The sequence below is a fragment of the Scardinius erythrophthalmus genome, assembly GCF_964197995.2.
Source record: "Scardinius erythrophthalmus genome assembly, chromosome: 2".
Lineage (NCBI taxonomy): Eukaryota > Metazoa > Chordata > Actinopteri > Cypriniformes > Leuciscidae > Scardinius > Scardinius erythrophthalmus.
Window position 1 is genome coordinate 39,771,956 of NC_138222.1, and position 20,942 is coordinate 39,792,897.

Here is a 20,942-nt window from a genome sequence, read left to right on the forward strand (position 1 = left end):
ATCACGTTTTACTTTAATTTATGTTTGTTTTTATAAAATGATTGAGGTGTACAAAAACTCTAACCTTGGCTTCAGCTAGAATGTGTTCATGTTTCAGCTCCAGAGCCATGCGTCTCCCCTCTTGGTAGTGGGGATCCTTTGAATCAAGTTTATGCTTGGTGGCCATTGCAATGCAGTCAGATACAGACAGACAGTCAGATACAGACAGACAGTCAGATACAGACAGACAGACAGACAGTCAGATACAAACAGACAGACTGACAAAGATGGGTAAGACAGACAAGTAGTGCTAGACAAAGACAGACAGGGAGGAAAGAAAGAGCAATAGATAAAGACTGTGAGATAGATAAAGATTGAGGATGAAAGAGAGGATGTAAGATATAGAAAATAATGAAGAGATAGAGGTTGGCTCTTAAAAGTGCCTTTGGGTTTTGAAAATCAGGTTCGGATAGGTTCGACAGGTGATATGTTTGACAGGATCTGCATGGAGAACAACAGAAAATGTTAATTATGTAGTGTTGTTGATATAAGATTTAAAAAGTGTACCCTAATAGTGAGTGATTCCCATTTTCTTGTAAATGCTTAGGATAAATAAATACAGATTCACGTTGTTTCTATTTCCTGTGCTACTGTTAAAAGTCGCGTAAGTTAACATTTTTTTTTAAAGGCGCGTAACATGTGCCTGGGGTTCGCCATAAAGGCAGCGTTATGTGCAGTATAACGTTAGACCAAGTGATAATATTGTTATTACTAACACATTACAGTGACGTTGAGTGTGAACCACGATGATCGAGAGAAAATCACATCATCTAAATGTCCCCAATTACTATTCCCCCAATAAATTCTCAATAAGCAGTTACACGTCCAAAATATATGTGGACTACATCATGTGGACATGATATATATATCACAACATGTTTTTTTTATGTGGAAATAGGCTAACGTTACTCATAATTTTATTTTGTATATATACATCTACAGCTATATATCTAGGCTTAGAACATGTTTTTTTTTTTTTTAACTCGTAATTTTCTTCATTTTGGACGTGTAAATAATGCTTATGAATTCATCTTGCTTATTAGACTGTTGTAAGCGACTTACCGTGGTGGAATCGCGCTGGGCAATGGTTTCTGCGATGGTCGCACACAGTGACGTGTTGCACAAAATTGCGCCAAAATATCAATCATAATTAAAAGTACAGTCTTAATATTTTATATCCGTGCTCAATTTTAAAGGGGTCAGCATAAATGTCCAAGTGAAGGAAAAACGAGTATGTAGCCATTACATTTAAACACATATCACTTCCCAGAATACATCCATCTCTTTGCGAAAGGATATGTCCATATAAAGTAATATAAACATTTCTGCAGTAGGCTATATAATTAATTTATTACAACTGCATAAACAGTATTGAGATGAAAGTTCTATAAAAGTAGGCTATTCTTTTTTTCTTTTTTCTTTTTTGGGGCGCAGAAAAAAAAGAAAAGTAGGCTCACTATAAGCCATTGCAATTTGAAATAACATCGACAATTATAAAATATCCCACAATAAATTAAGGCATGTTTTAAGCCTACAGCAAATATGCAGTCCTGCAATTATGTCGTTTTAATGTAGTCCACAATAATATAAAAAAGAGGAAAAATCGTGATATTACCGATTTAGAAAAGGGTTTCAGCTAGCTACCCTCAACGTCGGCTTATGGACGTGAGGGGGAAATTACCACAATATGTGATCGAAAATTATAAAATATCCCACCTAAATGAAGGAATGTTTTAAGCAAATAGAAAATATACCGTCTTGTAATTATGTAATTTTAATGTAGCCCAAAATTATATAAAAAGAGAGGAAAAAGAGTTAGGTTTAGGAAAATAATAAAAGTTCAAAATTCAAAGATGAGTGATTTGCACTCAAATCTATCGGACGACCCTCTCCGTTGTCAAGTGACGAATAGGGGGTACCCTCAACGTCGGCTTTGGACGTGAGGGGGAAATGACCAAACGGCATAGCCTATGCTGAGCCTATGTGACGAATAGGGGTGAGACCATGTTGCAAAGAAAGACGTGGTGCAGGCACGAAAAATACGTCCCTTTGAAATACATTAGATTGAAAGTCGTGCTGAGTGACACGAAAAAAAGAAGGAAATTCGTGCCTAGGGACACGAATCAATAGATTCATGTTGAGTAGCCTATACCGAATATAAAGTAATAAAAACGAGAATTAAAATCACCTGATTAAATGTTGTGTAATGTAGCCCTTAAAGTCTGCAAAATTAATAACAATTGAGAAAAAACTATAGCCTACTGTGCTCTCGAAAGAAAAACGTGGTGCAAGCACGAAAAATATGTCCCATTGAAATACATTAGATTGAAAGTCGTGCTGAGTGACACGAAAAAAGGAAGGAAATTCGTGCCTATGGACACGAATCAATTTGTGCTGAGTAGCGTACCGAATACAATACAACGAGGATTAAAATCTCCTGATTAAATGTTGAGTAATGTAGCCCTTAAAGTTTGCAAAAGGAATAGCCAAACATTTGAGAAAAAAACAATAGTGTGCTCTCGAAAGAAAGACGTGGTGCATACGCCCCATTGAAATACATTAGATTGAAAGTCGTGCTGAGTGACACGAAAAAAAGAAGGAAATTCGTGCCCATAGACACGAATCAATTTGTTTTTGAGTAACCTACCGAATACAATACAGAGATGATTAAAACCACCTGATTAAATGTTGTGTAATGTAGCCCTTAAAGTCTGCAAAATAATAACAATTGAGAAAAAACAATACTGTGCTCTCGAAAGAAAAACGTGGTGCAAGCACGAAAAATACGTCCAATTGAAATACATTAGATTGAAAGTCGTGCTGAGTGACACGAAAAAAGGAAGGAAATTCGTGCCTATGGACACGAATAAATTCGTGTTGAGTAGCCTACCGAATACAATACAACGAGGATTAAAATCTCCTGATTAAATGTTGAGTAATGTAGCCCTTTAAGTTTGCAAAAGGAATAGCCCAACATTTGAGAAAAAACAATTGTGTGTTCCCGAAAGAAAGACGTGCAAGCACGAAAAATACGTCCCATTGAAATACATTGAATGTCGTGCTGGGTGACACGAAAAAAAGAAGGATATTTGTGCCCTTGGACACGAATAAATAGATTAATGTTGAGTAGCCAACCGAATATAAAGCAATAAAAACGACGATTAAAATCTCTTGATTAAATATTGAGTAATGTAGCTCTTAGCAAAATGAATTACAATTGAGAAAAAACAATACTGTGCTCTCGAAAGAAAAACGTGGTGCAGGCACGAAAAATACGTCCCATTGAAATACATTAGATTGAAAGTCGTGCTGAGTGACACGAAAAAATAGGGAAAATCGTGTCCACGAACACGAATCAATAGATTAAATTTCGTGACTATGTCACGAACTGCCGTGAGACTGGGTTGGCATGTCCTGCAATTATGGGTACGTCACTGCGTGAGTAACCAATTAACTACTACTGATTGGTGGAAATTATTCCGGATTTACAAGCAACACTCTATATCTTAGAAAAGAACATAATCAAAGAACGTAACGAACATCCACCTTGTTTTACAATGCTTGACAGTGGCTCAGGAAACCGGATCCTCAAATACATCCATATTAATATCGGTTCAGTTAGCCGGCATTGAGGATAATTGGCGTAAGTAGATAAAAGGGCCAGGCTGGCTGCTAACGCCCTCATAACTGCAGATGTTACTGAGCTGATTCAATCAGAGCTCTAACAGATGTTTTCGACTGCCCCCTTTCATTACATCCCAGCATGTGTGGTGCGCAAATCAAAGATTATTCGAGGAATTAGGATATGAAAAGCACGTTAGCTCAATTAAGGAAATTAAATAGTGTACATTAGACGTGGCTTGTTCTAGCAGTGGCACACATTAGGGCAACGAGAGTAGGGAGTAATAGAATCAAGTGAATCGTTCTCTAATTGAAATGCACTTAAAAAGGATCATGCTGACAAATGCGATTGTATCGAGGCAGTAGCGCGCATATACACACACTTAAATGTAAACACACGTAGAGACACACAGCTCCCATCCTCCCCCTCATTAAATCGGATCAAATTGAAATAGCGAGGGTCCTGACAGCAGAGCTGATAGAATCTGCAGGCAACGGCGCGTTCACTGAAACAGGTAATCAATTTAGAGCGAGCTCATCACCACCCTCAGAGGCCCCTTTTAAGAACACTTAAAGATCAGGAGAAATTAAAGGGGGACAGATAAGCAGGAATCATGGCCTTATCATCAGCTACGCTATGGGAGAAAAATTACTTCCTGTGAGGAGCGAAAAAAGAGAGGCCTCTGTGGCCCATAAACACAGGCTTAAAACAAGCGAATGCAGAAAATCAGCAGATGATGCCATGGGATGCACTTTAGACAGTTAAGAAATTAAATTTCCAAAATTCATTCTGAAAATTAGGGACGCACAACATATCGGTTCCATATTGGTTATTTTTTTTTTTTTTTTTTACATTTAGATTACCTCTGCTGTCATCTAACACTCACTAGAAAATACAAATAACATAACACTGTTAAAGTGATAAATTATAATTCTGTCATCAGTTCTTCCATATCGTTCCAAACCTGTATGTTCTGCAGAACATCAATGGTATTTGAAAGAATCTTGGTAAACAAACCATTTTGGTTGTCTTCCACTGAATGGACAGAAAAACAAACACTGAAACATGTATGCACATGCACAGACGACAGACAGACATACAGATTTGGAACAACTTGAGGGTGAGTAAATGGCGACAATTTTCAGTTTTAGGAAAACTTTCCCTTTGAATGTAAGCTTTTGCAAATCTCATAGTGGATATCCATTTTTCCATATTGTACATTTTGTTGTCACGATACCCTATCTTGTAGCATTTAAAATCCTTATTTTTTATTTTTTTGTTACTGTTGTAGTGAATTTCAATATTGGTGCATACCAACAGAAATGAAAAGGTGCATTGACATTTCTTGTGCTTCCCTCTGATTCCCTCCATTTATGAAATGAACAGTCAAAAAGACAGTGTGTTGATAAATCACCTTGTGGAACAAAGAATCTATTCGATGTTATTGGGTGCTCTTCCCTGATCTTTTCCACTGCTTCATTCCAGACCTGCGAGTGCAACTCCAAGGAGACTTGAACATCTCAATCAGCTGGATTACACATGATAGATCCTGAGGCTGGCACAGATGGAGTTCCAGAGTAAGCCAGAGCACTTCAACGCATGTCATTCACAGCTTGATATTTATTTATTTATGGTTATTATATTTTTCATTACTGCTGTATAAAGGAGATTTCCTTTCACACAAAAAAACCCCGAAATAAATCAAATTATGGAATTAAATTTTGTAGCACAGTCATATATCCTCAATGTTATATGTGCATCAGCTTTAATTGAGGCCTTGCATTAAAAAAAATAAGCATGGATGCACACCTCTGCTTACCACTAGAGGCGCTCTTCAGCCCACTGACATTTCCTAAAAACAAACACAGCATGTAACTACTACAGGATAAACATCATATATATGTATCTCAAACATGAGACTATCATTGTACAGAGTGTTTCTAAACACACATTGGATGTGCAGCAGAAAGCTTTCTATCTGTCTCTCCAAACCCCTCGACTCCAGCGTTGCCTTGTTTTATGCAGTGTGTGAGAGGGAGGTTTCCCACCAGATAGATAGTGCATAAAAACTGCCTGGGAATACTTCACCCAAAGTGCAGAAACTTCTTTCATTATGCATTAAATATGTTAAGATATTTAAGCACTTTGTAGGCGTTAGCGCTCAACGTCCTGTGGTGTCATTCTGTGGCTATGATGGCAGGGGTTTAGTAATGTCTGCATTAGAGACTTGTCTTCTTAAAGCTACAGAGATGTTAGGGCACATATGCTCTGTATTTTTGTGGGAATTATTGTCTGTGTGTGTGTGTGTGCGTGTGTGTGCGTGTCTCAACTCTACATATGCCACCCTCTCAGTGAGGAGTATTCTGAACATAATCCACAGATCAGAGCCAGTGAAGCAAGAGATTTGTGGGATATGTATACACACGACCTGTGGTTAGCTTGTTCCTGAGTGAAAAGAGAAGGCAAAGCCAGGAAAAACTGAGATGAAGATATTAAAGAGGTGTAATGGGTCTGTAAATGGAAAAGATTCAGATGTTTAGAGAGAGTTTAAACAAATGTACTTAAGTAGCTCTGAATAAAACTAAGGATGTCAACATAGCAAAACCATGCATTCAGAACTGAAGCATGAAAAATACCTGTTGATTAAATCAAATATAAATTTAAAAAATTGCCTTAACAGACTTGAATTTACTTTATATACCGTTTAAAAGTTCAGAGTCAGACAGATTTTTTATTTTTGAAAGAAGTGAATACTCATTCAGCAAGAATGCATTAAATTGATGGGTTTCCACATTTATAAGAAATGTTTATTGAGCATCAAATTAGCAAGAATGATTCTTAAGGATCATGTGACACTGAAGACTGTAATGAAGCTGAAAATACAATTTTGCCATCACATGAATAAATTATATTTTAAAATATATTCACAAAAAAACATTAAATTGTAATAATATTTGACAATATTATTGTTTTTACTGTATGTTTGAACAAATAAATGTAGCCTTGGTGAACTTCTTTCAAGAACTAAAAAAAAAAAATAATCAAATACCACTTTTCATGATTCCAATTAAACTTCCTGTGGGATGTGGCCAATTTAAAGTCATGAAGTTAAAGCGATTAAATTCTTCAATTCTTTATTTTACCCAACCTTAAAGAAGGGGTTGTCTCACATCCTCAAGCAGTCAGAACAGTAAACTGTTCAAAGAAAGAAAACACATATATAATGATCAGATAAATTAGGCCTTTCTGTCTGACTTGTATGCCTGTGTATGTGTGAACAGACATTGCTTGTGTTCGTTTATTTTCTCTCAGTCTGACTGAAGTAAAACATAGCCTTTAATGTATAATTTTGTGTGAACATGGAGTCTGAATGAGAACACCCACACCTACATGCTCAGCCTCAATTGAAGGTTGCAGGAAACCATGCGGCTGCTTTTAAAGGCAGAGGCGGACTTTTGAAATCAATATTCTCAACTTGTTTTTCTCTCACCAAATTAGAACCACCAGCTCACACCATAAGAGTAAAGAGAAAAAGGGAAGGGGGGGGGGGGTCGACACTGTCCAATAACGAACAAGCACTACCCATTTAATAACGGTTTTATTTTTGCATTTTCACACAATACTACATAAATGATCATTGTAGACAGAAAACAAGATATTACCCAACAAAATTACCAAGAGAATGGAGGCGAGACCTGAAATACATTACAGACTGTATCTAGACCCAGGGTTTTCAATAATGTATTCCGTATATTCCTCTCTATCACTAACTGAACTTCCTTTGTGTCTGGCTATGCATCTCTCTAAATCCAGCCACAACATGCCCAATTACACACATTTACCAATGTAGAACATGTAATTTACACAACCTTTCCAAACCACCCTAGACAAAAAGACACGCATAGAAATACTGACCATGTACAACTTAAAGCCTCAATTAAAGACATCAATATTGCATCTGCCCTGTTCTTCTGAGCCTCTCCTCCACCCATCCACACCCCACCTCCACCATGGTGCCTGATATATTTAATTGTTGGCCCAAAGCAGTGAGACAGACAGCTCTCTGTTTGCTCAATAATGGATGGCCTCTTCACTAACTAAATATGGAAGTTGGCACCTTTGCACTCAATGCCTGAGTCTTGCCCACGGTGAAATTGAAGGAAACCGGCTCAGCACACTCTCTCACTTCTGGGTAACGGAAGAAAGAAGAGCATTAATTGAAAAGCTCATAAGTGTAGGAGTTTTCCCGTTTCATTAACACTTTGCCACAAGGGAAAATCAAGGTTGTCTGCAAATGGCCAACGAATTAAAATTCCTCATAAGCTGGAGGTTCGAGAAAGGTTGTAATGGCTTTGATTCTGCTGCATTTCTTTACATTTATTTCATTACTTATGCCAGAGAGAACATATTAGTCTTCTGAACCTTAGTTTTTTCATTATTTTTTTATTATTTTTATCATGACATATTGGAAAAGCATTATACAATTTAACTGCTGAATGATTCTAATTTAGAAACCGTCTCTATCTCAACACCTTCAAACCAACCCATTTTCTCTTTTTTATTTTTATTTTTTCATGTTTTCTTTAGCTTTGCCAAGTTTACACACAAATGCAAAAGGGCTAGTTTCTAGAGTATTGGAATTATAATCGACAGATTTTCTTTCAGCATCCCAAAGAGATCATCTTCTGTCATTTCTTATCTGCATAACATTATTTAAAATTTAATGTGATTGCATTAGTCTATAGGCTCCCTTCCTCCACCTTCCCCTGCTCAACCACATCTACCTTCATGAGTGGGACAAATCAACCCACCCTTTTTATTCCACATTTAATTTCTTCCAATCCAATTTTCTCTCATAACCCTCTTCCCTATCTCTAAACTCACTCCACACCCCGAATTGCACCACCAAGCCAGCAAATACACTTTTTCAACACCATATTCATTACAGTGAATAATATAGCCCTTCTATAGCAATGTCACAGTTTTTTGTCTACACCTCATTTTTCTCACCATGATGGAGAAAATATTAGATCAACATAAGTTACAACCAAATCTTTTTTCTTCTTAGACATGTTCTTCATAGGTAATGATCATCCAGAGTTTCTACCTTCCACTTCTCTGGAGCATCAGATACCCTTTGTGTATGTAGATACTGTATGAACAAAATATATATATCGGTGTCCTTCTCCGGCGATAGGAGAATCGATACGCTGGGGCCAAATATCAAATATATAGATTTCCCTGCTCCCAGCTTCACTACTTCATGGCTCCTTGAGGAGGCCCTCAACACATGAATGAGGAAAACGTGAACATAAGTGAACTAGCCTAAGAAAAAGAGGTTTTTAACAGGATGGCGGACAGCAGTGTGAGTAAAATAATAGATGCCCCAGCCATGTTTAAGTCCAAAGTCTAAACCCACTTCGGCTTTTATGCCTTTGACAAACAAAATCCACAAACAGTAGGCTACGCGACAAGAACAGCCTGGTAAAAGTAAAGTGCACGGGTAATACCACAAACATGCAAAGCCACTTGCAACGCCATCACCCTGATCTCATTGAAAATGTTTAATTTACTTAAAATGTTCAATTTAATTTACGGACTGAAAAACTTTTTGGGCTGTTTTCTAACAGTTTGGACTTGAATAAAGAGAGAAAACCTGCACTTAACCTATTCACGGGCATTTTGTATTCATAGTTAGACAGATATCGTGATATATCATTATAGGAGTGTCTATCATATTGATTAACCGCAGAATTGCTGTATCATGATGATATCGGTATCATGAGCCATGTATAGTGTATCGTAGCTTGAGGTACCCTGTGATTCCCACCCCTAGTATGAACCTCATAGAGCAGCTGCCAAAGTGGATCATGATACACAACATGGTTTTCAGAAGTCGTTTCCTTCAGAAGGCTACACCTCAAAACATTTCCAAAGAACTGTATCTGCTCTTCAGCTGGGTGTGCACCCCATGGAGTCGAATGCCCCAGGACAAAATGTAAGCAGCCTGTTTACAACTGATATTAACATCCATCTCAGGCGACCTAATCATAGACAGCAATAAAGACAAGTTTAAATGGGTCTGGTGTGTCTTGTGATTCAATTAATCAAACTATGTTTGGTGGTTGTCAAATTGCTACATTGCTGGATCTCAGACAACAAAGAAGGACCAACCGTTCACTTAACTTGCCAAAATATGAGTTTTAAGTTTGCCGCATCCCTCAGCACTCTTTTGGACACTGACAGCTTGTCTGTGGTGTGGTGATAGATAAACCTCAGGAACAGAGGTATGCATCTTTACTTTTTCATACATTTTGATACATGTTTCCCTCCATCATAGTTTCTACAACCACCCATGCGGTCTAACAACAAACCATACATTACAGTCAAGAGAGAGCTTTTACTAAAAATTCACTAAAAACATGTTCATTTATGTTTGATCAAACATAAATTTGTCTGATATTTTCTCTTAATGACAAACTGGCATGAAGCTAATCAGGACAGGACATGAATTTAAACCATTCTTAGCATGGTGAATATCAATAACATGACCCCCCGGACACGACCGTCCCCACCACTCTCTAGAACAAAGTCATTTTTGTTTACATCTCACTCTTCTTGCATGGCATTTGAAATGCAACAAAGCACTGTGCGTTCTGTGGGCCAAGACTCGTACCCTGAGGAATGAGCCCTGGATATCGTTCCATTTGTCTGATAGGAGCGTGTCCTACTTAAGACCTGCAATGGGACTCAATTAGTCTGGAACAGAGAAGGGCTGATAATTAATTTATTAATAATTACAATTGGAGCAGGATGTTGTGATGAGAGAGCTGCTTTGTATGGGCTGGACTGACAGCGACAGAGATGAAAAGAACAAAGACACAGAGGAGACCAGAAAGAGGGAAGGAGACTCTGAAATCTGGAAGGACAGCGAATTGTCCATTTCTTATTGGCCAATTATATATGCATCATAGTTCAGAAAATTGTACACACATGAATATGCATGCATATCGTATAACAACATACATTTCAGGGTAAATGTGAATGTAGACCACTAAACGCAAATTATTCTATTCACTATATCAACTCAAAGGTCACTACAGCAAACTACAGGACGTTTTCTTGACTTTTAGCTCTCATTGAATTTCGCTCTCAATTTCTCTTCTACACATACGCAATCTTGCACTTTCTGTAGACGCAGCATCAACATCACATTAAAAATAAATTCATTCAAAGTCAATTTGCAGAATGTTTGGCGAAGCGGGCAACAATGCCGGATCAGTTCTGGGAATAATGTACACCCCCCACCCTCCCGAAGGCATTTCTTTTCTCTATCTCGTCTCTGTGATTAAAAATATAATGATGAACGCATTTTTTTTTTTTTTTCAGATGAATAACTTAAAGGAGTTGGCAGCAGATGAAATGAACAGCTGCATTTTTGTGTTGACGACATTTTGTGGTGAGCCGTATCACTCTCATGCTCAGTTAAACGTTCATGTGTTTTTTAGGTGTTTGCAGACAGGAGCCAGTGGGCGATTATCACTGTATGTGTTTGATCTCAAGGTTCTATTTCATCATGGCTGCCAAGTGTTGAAATGTCAACTTTTAATCAACACCAGTCACGTTGAGAAATCTGTCTTTATGACTACATACACGCTTAGATCACTTTAGATCTCACATGTAGATAACTTCAGTATATTCTTGGCTGACTCATAACTTTTGTTTTAATTTGCTATACTTGCTGTAGGTTTTTTCAAAGCTGCGGAGATCAGTAAGTCTCTCTGGAAAAACTTGGGATGTCTCACATGCCATGACAATGTCTTATTGCAGGTTTCTTTCACTTAATAAAATCAAATTAAATGTCTTAAAATTAAATTAAATAAGTTAAATAAATTAAAATAAAATGCAACTAATAAAACTGATTTATAAAACTTATATAAAACAGGAAGATAAACAATATTTAATGAAACACTTATATCACTGCAAAAAGACCTAAGACCTAAATTAAGGGATTTAAAAAAAAAAAAACTCTTTGTTTAATGGATCAGACTAAGCAACCAAACAATGTGTGAAAACAACCATAGAGCATTCATATGAGAGCGCCTCTCATAAAAAGCAAAATGCCGATCCAGCTGGAAGTGAATCTTGGTTACTGTCTAGTTCATAGGTCGCACCGACTTGGGCTTACAGTATTGCTCTTTGTATATAGATTTGGCAAAGGCTGAGATTATTTAATGCGTAAAAACATGTTATTAAATGTTGTCTTTTGTTGGACAAGAGGTTCATAAATGCTTCTCATGTTTGGAAAGATGTTTGACGCATGTTGCTTTTTCAAATGCACTATAAAAGTGCCTCAAACTTACAGTGTTTTCAGATGGAACAGCTTTACAGAGCCGTACATCAATGACAAGCTGCGCATAAAAAAAATAAAAAAAATAATCGCAGCCTTTGCGATTTCGAAATTGCGATAAGCCAACTCGATTTAGTGCGGTTTCATGTAAATTGCGATTAATTGTGCAGCCCTAATACAGATGCATTATTAGATGATAGTCCAACACAATGAACCCTCCACTGAATCATCAATCCGAATCTATAGTATAAACAAAACAAACGCATCAGGCACCATCATCCTACAAAGTTTGCCTCAGTCAGACAGAAGCTTCAGCCTTAAAGTGCCACTATTATGCTATTTTAAAGGTTCCTAATTTTGTTTTGGAGGTCTCCTACAACAGGCTTACATGCAAAGGCAAAAAACAAACAACAAAAAAAACACTTTCATTTTCTCATACATTGCACATCAACACATTTTTCAATGATTCTCAAACGGCTCATCATATGCATCAGTCTTTCTAAATCCCTCCTTTCCACGAGCCTATTCTGCTCTGATTGGCTAGATGGCCCAGTCAGTTACGATTGGTCAACCGCTTACAGCACTCATCAGAAGCTAAATGCCCATTACCATAACTGAACGTCAGCTCAGGAGGCTTTCTAAAGCTCAGCGATTGTACACACTGAAAAGACAGTAACAATGGTGTTTATTTTACCATATCAATCCGAGCGTGAGTCCGATGATGAAACATTGGCAGAACTAGTTATTCAAACAGAACCTCCATCGCAACGACGACTTGAGCAGGATGTTTATCAGTGATACACTGCTCAGTTTGAGGTTCATTATGAGATGTTGCAACTGTAATTCCTCACCATTAGCATTAACAAGACTATGTCCATCAACAAACCCATGTTTCTAATTTATTGTGGTGCACATGCGGGAACTGTATCAATAACGGTGCATACGTTAGCCGAGCACTAACAAGAATGAGTGATGTAACAAAGTTTGCAAAACAAATTTTGCTCCATCCTTTATCTTTACTCAAAGTAGTAAGAACGACAGACTATCTGCATTAATAGACACAGTTTTAGGTATTAGTGGGCCCACTGATTTGCAGAACTATTTCAGTTAGACAGTAATAACGCGAGTTAGCCGGTTAGCCAAAAACGTACACAATATAAAAAACAAAACTAAGTATTTTGAACACTCGATAGAAAATATTTATATCAATAATTATTCTTACTCACTAGGTATTGACACAAATTTCACAATTCGATTTGATTTCGATTCCGATTCGATTCAATGTTGATAATTTTGGATAGCAGGTACAATACATGGCAAATTTTCTTAGGGAAAACAAACCTCTTAACTTATGCTGTAAACTATGGGAGTCAGTTGTAGCCTACTAGGCTTCATTAGCCTACTATTATTGAAGGTAAAAACTGATTTGTATACTAACACTTAAATTACACTTTTATTTATTTTTATAATAATAAAGTTACTGTATATGATATATAAACATTTAAATGGTAGCTGTTATAAAAACTTGCCAGATTTATTCAAACATGCATTAAATATTGAAGAACATTAAAAATTATAATATGTATTACGGTGCATATATTTAGCAAAATACTCCTCTCTAGAGTTAATTTTTATAGCTGACTAACGAGTTTATGGTCACTGGATATGTTTTTTCAGAGGTAAATGTGACGTTACATGACATTGTTTACAAGCTGTTTTACTGACGTCTTTCCACGGTTGAAACACTGATTGAGCGATTCCATGTGACATGATACGGATTTCGATAAGTTGTACTCTCTATTAACACACTTTCAGATGCTCATTCATATTTATTTTGGGTTGTAACTGGTATTATTAAGGTGGAAGAGAAGATCATGTGCACTGCTGCTTCTCTTGAGCCGAGCTGCTCCAGAGCGATCTCACGCCACAGCGCCAAAACAGTATTTATGTTTTTGAATTTCATAGGAAAATGGACAAATTTGCGCGCTACAATGTCCCATTCATTCATCAACTGAAAACAGGATGACTAGCTTTCTTGGGATTTAAGAATCGATATCAGTTTGTAAAAATGAGAATCGATTAAAATCGAGAAATCTATATTTTTTTACCCAGCCGTAATACTCACAGGTTGTGATTCTGAGGAGTTTCAAATAAACTGGGTACTGACTCATCTTTCAAGAGCAAGCATTTTGCGAATCCCGTGTTGAATTCCGAGATTTGAGAAGCAGTCGTCAGTAAAATTACGTGCTTGAGGGCAGGTCAAGTTGTTCGCGGGCAGACAACGTAGGCGGGAATTATGCAAATATCTTAACTAGTGACGTGGAACCATGTCGTAGTGGGATTCAAATTACAGACGACTCGTGTAGGCGGTTCAGAGTCGATTCTTTTGGGAGACAATAACTTTATTTATCGTGCACTTTCGACATTACAACTTTGAAGAATGTTTACCTTCACAAACATCTATATTACACACTGCATGAAAGGGAATATTCGAAAAACTATAATGGGGCACTTTAAAGAAACTGTAGTACTATGCCTTGTTATTAGCTGCACCAAATCATCTGAAGCTGCACATTTCCATTCTGGTTGAGGCACCAGGGGAGGATTTGATTCCAAGAGCCCAGAGAGAGCCTCCTTCCCTTTAGAACAGCCCTTGCTCACTCTCTCAACTGCCCCCCTATAGACTTAAAGCACACACACAGACCTGCTCTCCTCCTCTTTCCCCCCCTCCTCCTCCGACTTCTTTCCTCACAAGTTTGCTTCAGAAGGTTAGCCCCTCATGCCAAGCTTTGATGCTAAAATAGTCGTGGAAGTTCCTGTTTTAAGAGGTGCCTTGGTGAGGCTTGATCCCTGAGAGGGAAATAAGAAAAGAGTGAAAGAGAGATAGACATATTGAGAGATGTGAAGAGAGAAGAGAAAATTAGTTTTATTGAAACCCATGTGGCCAAGGATGAGGAACTTATAGAACTCAGTATACAGAACTAACTATGTTGTCCAATGATTTTGGCAGACAAGAAATAGAAATAGAGAAATCTGTCCACTAGAAATCAATTATCAAAGATTACAAGAGGCTAAATTACTTTTAATATGATAAAATATGCCAATTACATATCAATAAAGAAAATAAAACTATATGTTGTTTTTTTTTCAACTTTAGGCACATTTGCAACCTAGGGATTGATTTTTATTAAAGGGGTGGTTGAATATTATTTCACTTTTCTAACTTTAGTTAGTGTGTAATGTTGCTATTTGAGCATAAACAACATCTGCAAAGTTACAATGCTAAAAGTTCAAAGCAAAGGGAGATATTTTCTTTAAAGAAATTGCATTTTACAGACTACAACAAACGGCTGGTAGGGACTACACGACATTCCTCCCGGGTTAGTGACATCACCAACCCTTGAATTTACATAAACCCTGCCCCCGGGAAGGCAGTTTATAGATGATCTTGACAAATGTGTTAATATGTTAATCAATGACTAGAAAATAACTACACATAAGCTTCATAAATTCATCAACTAACCATTCAGAAATGTCCTGTTGCTTCTACATGTTGTCACTACTTCTTGAGTTTCTCCATCGTTGTCTGACTCCGGTTTGAACATAAAATTGTTTGAAATTTTCAGTGCATGTCTGTGTGAGGTAAAAGGACATGAGCTCTTGAAGCTCCGCCCCCTTTGCCAGGAGCAGCAGCTCATTTGCATTTAAAGGGACAGACACAAAAACTGTGTTTTTGCTCACCCTCAAAAAGTGACAATTTTAACATGCTATAAAAAACATGCTATGAAAAACTTCACATACACACTCTGGGGACATCAAAGACTTATTTTACATCTTGTGAAAATGGCATTATACCACCCCTTTAAAACATTTCAAATGTTTCTTTTGGTTTTTATGAAGATGACTAAATCAACTGAATCTTTAACCATATCTTATACTTTTTTAAATGCCTTTATGTTTAGATTTTTTTTTGCTACCTTTGTTAGAGACACATTACATTCAGTCTCAAAGTATACCAATATGAATTATAACATGTTTAAAACTTGCTTGCTAATCTAAACAAAAAGTGGGGAAAAAAATTATGTAAAGGATTTATCATTTTATGAAAGATTGCAGCTGTCCATTGTGGTGCCTCTGTGGTGGCATCATTTCTACCACAAATGAAGAATTTTATCAAATGTAAAAGTCTGGATGTATATGCTCGACATTGTTAGTGGAAAAACTAAATTGTAAGAGTATGTAACAGCAAAAACTTGAAAATATTTTGATTGATCAGTGTTACTAATATTTGGATCAACCCTGACAACAACAGTTCCAAATCCCAGCAGTCACCAGTCATTGTAATCAGCATCTCGGACAACAACATATAGGCGGACCAAAAATGCAGCATGTAACATATTATTCAATGTACACCAGAGTAAAAGTGAAAAAAAGAAGAAAAAAAAAAGAAAAAGGATCAATACATCCTATAGAGGTCGCAAAGAGACAAACACAGAGAGCGAGTGAGAGGAGTATGCACTAGCCGTGTAGCTTCCAGATGAAAGCTCTTGCACCTGTCAAACAAACTGCTGGAACTGTGATAAATTAAAGATCAAATGCAATGTTGAAATGTACAGTGGTGCGGCAGAATCCTGTAACCACTAGACCCTCAGCTTTAGAGAGAGAGAGAGAGAGAGAGAGAGAGAGAGAGAGAGAGAGAGAGAGAGAGAGAGAGAGAGAGAGAGAGAGAGAGAGAAGAAAACAAGAGAAGAAAAAGAAGAAATACGACTAACATCAAAACATCCCACTGCTGTGAGTGGAGTTTCCTGTGACTTCAAAGGAAGAGGCGGGACTTGAGTCTCTCCATGGGGACAGTGGCACAGGCAGAAGAACTCTCGACTGCACAGCCAATCAGAGCACGGCCTCACTGGGGACCTGGCGACAGTCTGTGTTTGAAGTTTCCAGTCACACCAGTACAACTAGTACTTCCAGAATTGCCAACGCTGGGACCAGCGAGGTTGGGACAGGAAAATGTCAGACTCAGCTTGGAGATTTAAGGAGTAAGAACAGCCTGATCAGACCATGCTGCTTTATGCTGTTGTCTACCAGTGACATAAGTTATTCATGAAGAATGTGTATGGGTGAGAGTGAGCGAGCGAGCGAACAGGACATTTTTTTTTTGAGCACCCTATTATGTAGCATCACATTCCAAGCCTGTTTCGCAACCCGTGCAAAAACGCATCTACTTTTTCTATTTGTAAACAACATTCAGATGCGTGTGCGCATCCGTTTTTTCTGCGTCCGTTTGAGAGAGCAAGCAGCTTTTTCTCATGCTGATGTTGTCACTTTCATTCTGGCACATCTCCATGTCAGCCGTGTATTGCTTAACGTCCTGGTGCAACACCTCTGCTAATCCACTATGCTGTTCGCCTGCTAATGATCAGCCTGCCTCCAAAAACCCAACTTTCCTTTGAAAGAACAGAGGGAAATGAAAATCACTGGGTCTGAATTATGGATCCAATGACAAGCCTGCCTTTGAGGATCACTCCTCTCGCTCCGTTAAACAAAGTTACTGAGGCTCCGTCTGCTAGTCTATTCCGTAAGAGAGAGAGGGAGAGAGGGGCTGGTAAAGAGAAAGAAGAAACAGAGGAAGAGGAAAAAAGTGACGATAACACACAGTTTCATAAAACTGACAAGGGACTCAATTAAAGCAAGCTGATAGAGGGGGAGTGATATTTTATTAAGCGGTTCGGTGCCATTTGACAGGAACATCAAGCGACACATCTACCCGATTCGAGTCGGAGCGGCGTAAAGGGAGAGGGGGGCTGGTGGAGGGCGCTGGGGGTGTAAATAGGGGACATATGTTGCCACTTTCAGAAAACATCAGTCAAAAATTCACTTCATCAGGTCCACTGAAAAATTAAGAGGCTTCATATTAGGATGCTTTTACTGTTTTATATGCAGCAAGCAATCTCAAGGGTGCAGCAGGTCCTGTTTGTTCTCCCCGCTCATTATCAGAGCTTTATCTGATTCCGTAAGAAGTGTGCTTCTAATAAAGCTCGGTGCAACACTTCCCAATGCCTTAATACTTCATTAGCCAACAACACTGTAAAAATTACAGTGCAGACAAAAAAATACACATGCACATACAGTATGCTATACCAAACTTGTCTGATAACTTCCTCGAAAACCACAGAAGACTTGCCACATATTCCAGCGTTCGCTCACTGAGCTATTCCGTGCCCAGTATGTGGATAAAGACATGCATGACTTTGAATTAGGCTCACATCTGGAAGAGGAGCAAAGGAAGAGGAGCAGGAATCTCTTAAAAATTCTGGACAAGTATTCCCGGAAGAGAAACGAGCTGGAGGAGCTCTGAACATTCTGCCTGTCTACTGCACAGACACAGATCCAAACTCTTCTGAGGGGAGAGAATCCAAGGACTCGGGCCCTTGCTCTCTGAGAGAGTGTGTGTGTTTGCTGTCTCAGCATTAGCCTTGCTAGAATCTGAAGATCTGGGACACAGAGAGTGTGAGAAATGATATGCAGCGCCACAGAGTATGTGTGTGTGTGTGTGTGTGTGTGTGTGTGTGTGTGTGTTTGTGAGAATGAGTGCTCCGAATCCAGTGTCACACACACAAGAACACTACCCCTAGGCCTGCTGTACCCTTAGAGGATCCACACCACAGAGTAAAGGCTCTACCTGAGAGAACATATGTTTGCATCTCTGGTAAAACAAACTTGAAGTAAGACTGAACATCTCACAAGAGAATTAGCTTTTACTTTCAGTAGAAACACAGTAGCATACTTTCTAAATATGACAGTTGTCATAAGCAGAAACTCACACATGTCCAGTCTATTATTTTCAATCTACTGGAAAGAAACAAAGAATGGAAAAACTCGCCAGCATGCCTTTTGAAGCATCCGACTGCAGTCTGAGGCCTATGGGGGTGAGCGCTTTTTGCCTGGACATACTTCTCTAAAATTAAGTATGAAATTTCTGAGAAAAAGCAAAAGAGAGCAGCTTGCATGTCTGTGCTATAGTGAGTCATGTATGAAAACATGTTCCTCCACGGAGAACACAGACCCAACCTCACCATACAGAATCTCTTTCATCTGGAACAAAAGCCCAGGAACTGGACACAATAGACCCACTTCAAAAAGAATCCAGACATCGTCTACGCGAGCAGAGAAACAAGAAACAATCAGTGTTGTTGATTTGTTCTAGTGTGATGGCAACATGCTCCATGCATCCACTCTAGTTTATGAGCTGAAAATAGGTAAAAAAAAAAAAATTGTCTCTATACAAAACTTATCTTCAATTCCTCTGTTTACAAAGTCAAAATAACAGCAGCTTTTTTGCTCTAAAGGTCATTAAATATGACATTTGATTACTTTCTTCAGTTTTGTCAGAAGTCTTCTGAATGGTGTTAAATTCTATACTGTGTTTTTTTTTTTTTTGGGGGGGGGGGGACTAATAACTTTCATGTGTTATTAGTGAAATTCTTCCACACTCAGATACCTCTGCATCTTCTATAAAGCAATTGTTCTAGGTTCAACAAGCAGCATATAACAAGAACATTTAACAAAACATATCAAAGCCATTTTGTAGAGTAATATTGGATAGTTGACTAATATAAAAAAAAAAAAAAACATACCGCATCCAAGTAGCACTGCGACTTCAAAAGTTCAAAGTGGCACCAGACCGGATTTTAAAATAATGCCATACGGAAGCCCACATTGACCATTTTTATTTTTCTCGAGATCATGTCGAAATGTTTGATTTAAGTGGTTTGTTGTTTAAAATTAGAACAGTATATATATTTATATATTTATATAATATATAATATGATAGCCTGTTCTTCATGGGATTTATTTTTTTTATTTAGAATTGTGAACTCTGCACATGCATTTACATGAGGTGCTTCTGATGAAAAAAAGTGTTTTTCTCAAGATCAAAAAGTAGAACACAAAAAAAGTTACACATTTCCTCTAATTCAGTATATCATTCTTTTTATGCTTTCTTTCCATCTTTCTCTCTCTTTATTTGTAGACGGATGTGTTTGACTGATGGATCTGTCATCATTCCTGCAACTCAAATTAGAGTGTGTGCTGTGGATGTCTTTTCTTTCATCAGTGAGCTGGCCTGTGGGTTTGAAGTGAGCGTTTCTGAGCCTTCTCCTGGACTCCCCGTGAACTTGATTAGCTGTTTGGGAAAGTGACGTTTGGACTGAGCAGCTCAACATGGAGAGAGTGAACTCAGTGGGAGAGCTGTCATTCAAGTGTGCTTGAATTCCTCTATTGGATAACACTCCGATAATACAAACCCTTGTTTCCATTTCCATTTGGAATTCTCTGTCATCTGCGTGAGTGAAACTGTTTGACAGTTACCAGTAAATCTTTGAATTAGAGAGCTGTTTTTGTTTATTACACCACTTGATCAAATGTGAATTGAAAATGTGACAGCACTAAGAATGAAACTGGGATCTTAGATGTACCAACATAAAAAAACTTTAATGTTGGTCATGGCTTTTAAAAATCATTTTAGAAAAGTGTGCTCTGAAGTACAAAACGGTTTTATCTATGATATGCACTTTGTTTGGGTTACAGGCATCCATAAAACACTGTTTAAATATTAATCATGCGAATGAAATTTCTCTTTTTCTATCCCAGTGTTTATCTTATTTTGCATGATTCCTCCCTCTCTCCCTCTCTCTCTCTCTCTCACACCTCTCTCTCTCTCTCTCTCTCTCTCTCTCTCTCTCTCTCTCTCTCTCTCTCTCTCTTTCTCTCTCTCTCTCTCTCTTTCTCTCTCGCCTTTTTCAATGTACCTCTAATCATATGACATTGATTTATTAATGAAAGAGTGAATGGTGCAGAAGAAAAGAAAATGCATGAGACAGGGAGAAGAAAGAAAAATTGAGATTGCCCTAATGAGTAGGACAATTGGCA

At 37.9% G+C, this 20,942-nt stretch overlaps 1 protein-coding gene across 11 annotated transcripts in view; it reads right to left on the minus strand.

Annotated features, from left to right (window-relative positions):
• Window positions 1-20,942, minus strand: part of LOC308707169 (uncharacterized protein) — a 166,765-nt gene that overhangs the window by 8,326 nt on the left and 137,497 nt on the right. For 5 of the 11 annotated variants that reach the window (XM_081393390.1, XM_081393391.1, XM_081393389.1 and 2 more), the window contains 3 exons: window positions 5,471-5,513; window positions 5,076-5,216; window positions 65-480 (listed from right to left, as the gene is read on the minus strand). In XM_081393390.1, coding sequence (XP_081249516.1) covers window positions 65-166 — 102 coding nt within the window. In that variant the 5' untranslated portion in view covers window positions 167-480; window positions 5,076-5,216; window positions 5,471-5,513. Of the gene's footprint in view, window positions 1-64; window positions 2,572-5,075; window positions 5,217-5,470; window positions 5,514-20,942 lie in introns of those variants that run through there. The other 6 variants (XM_081393387.1, XM_081393395.1, XM_081393394.1 and 3 more) reach the window with 4 other exon arrangements.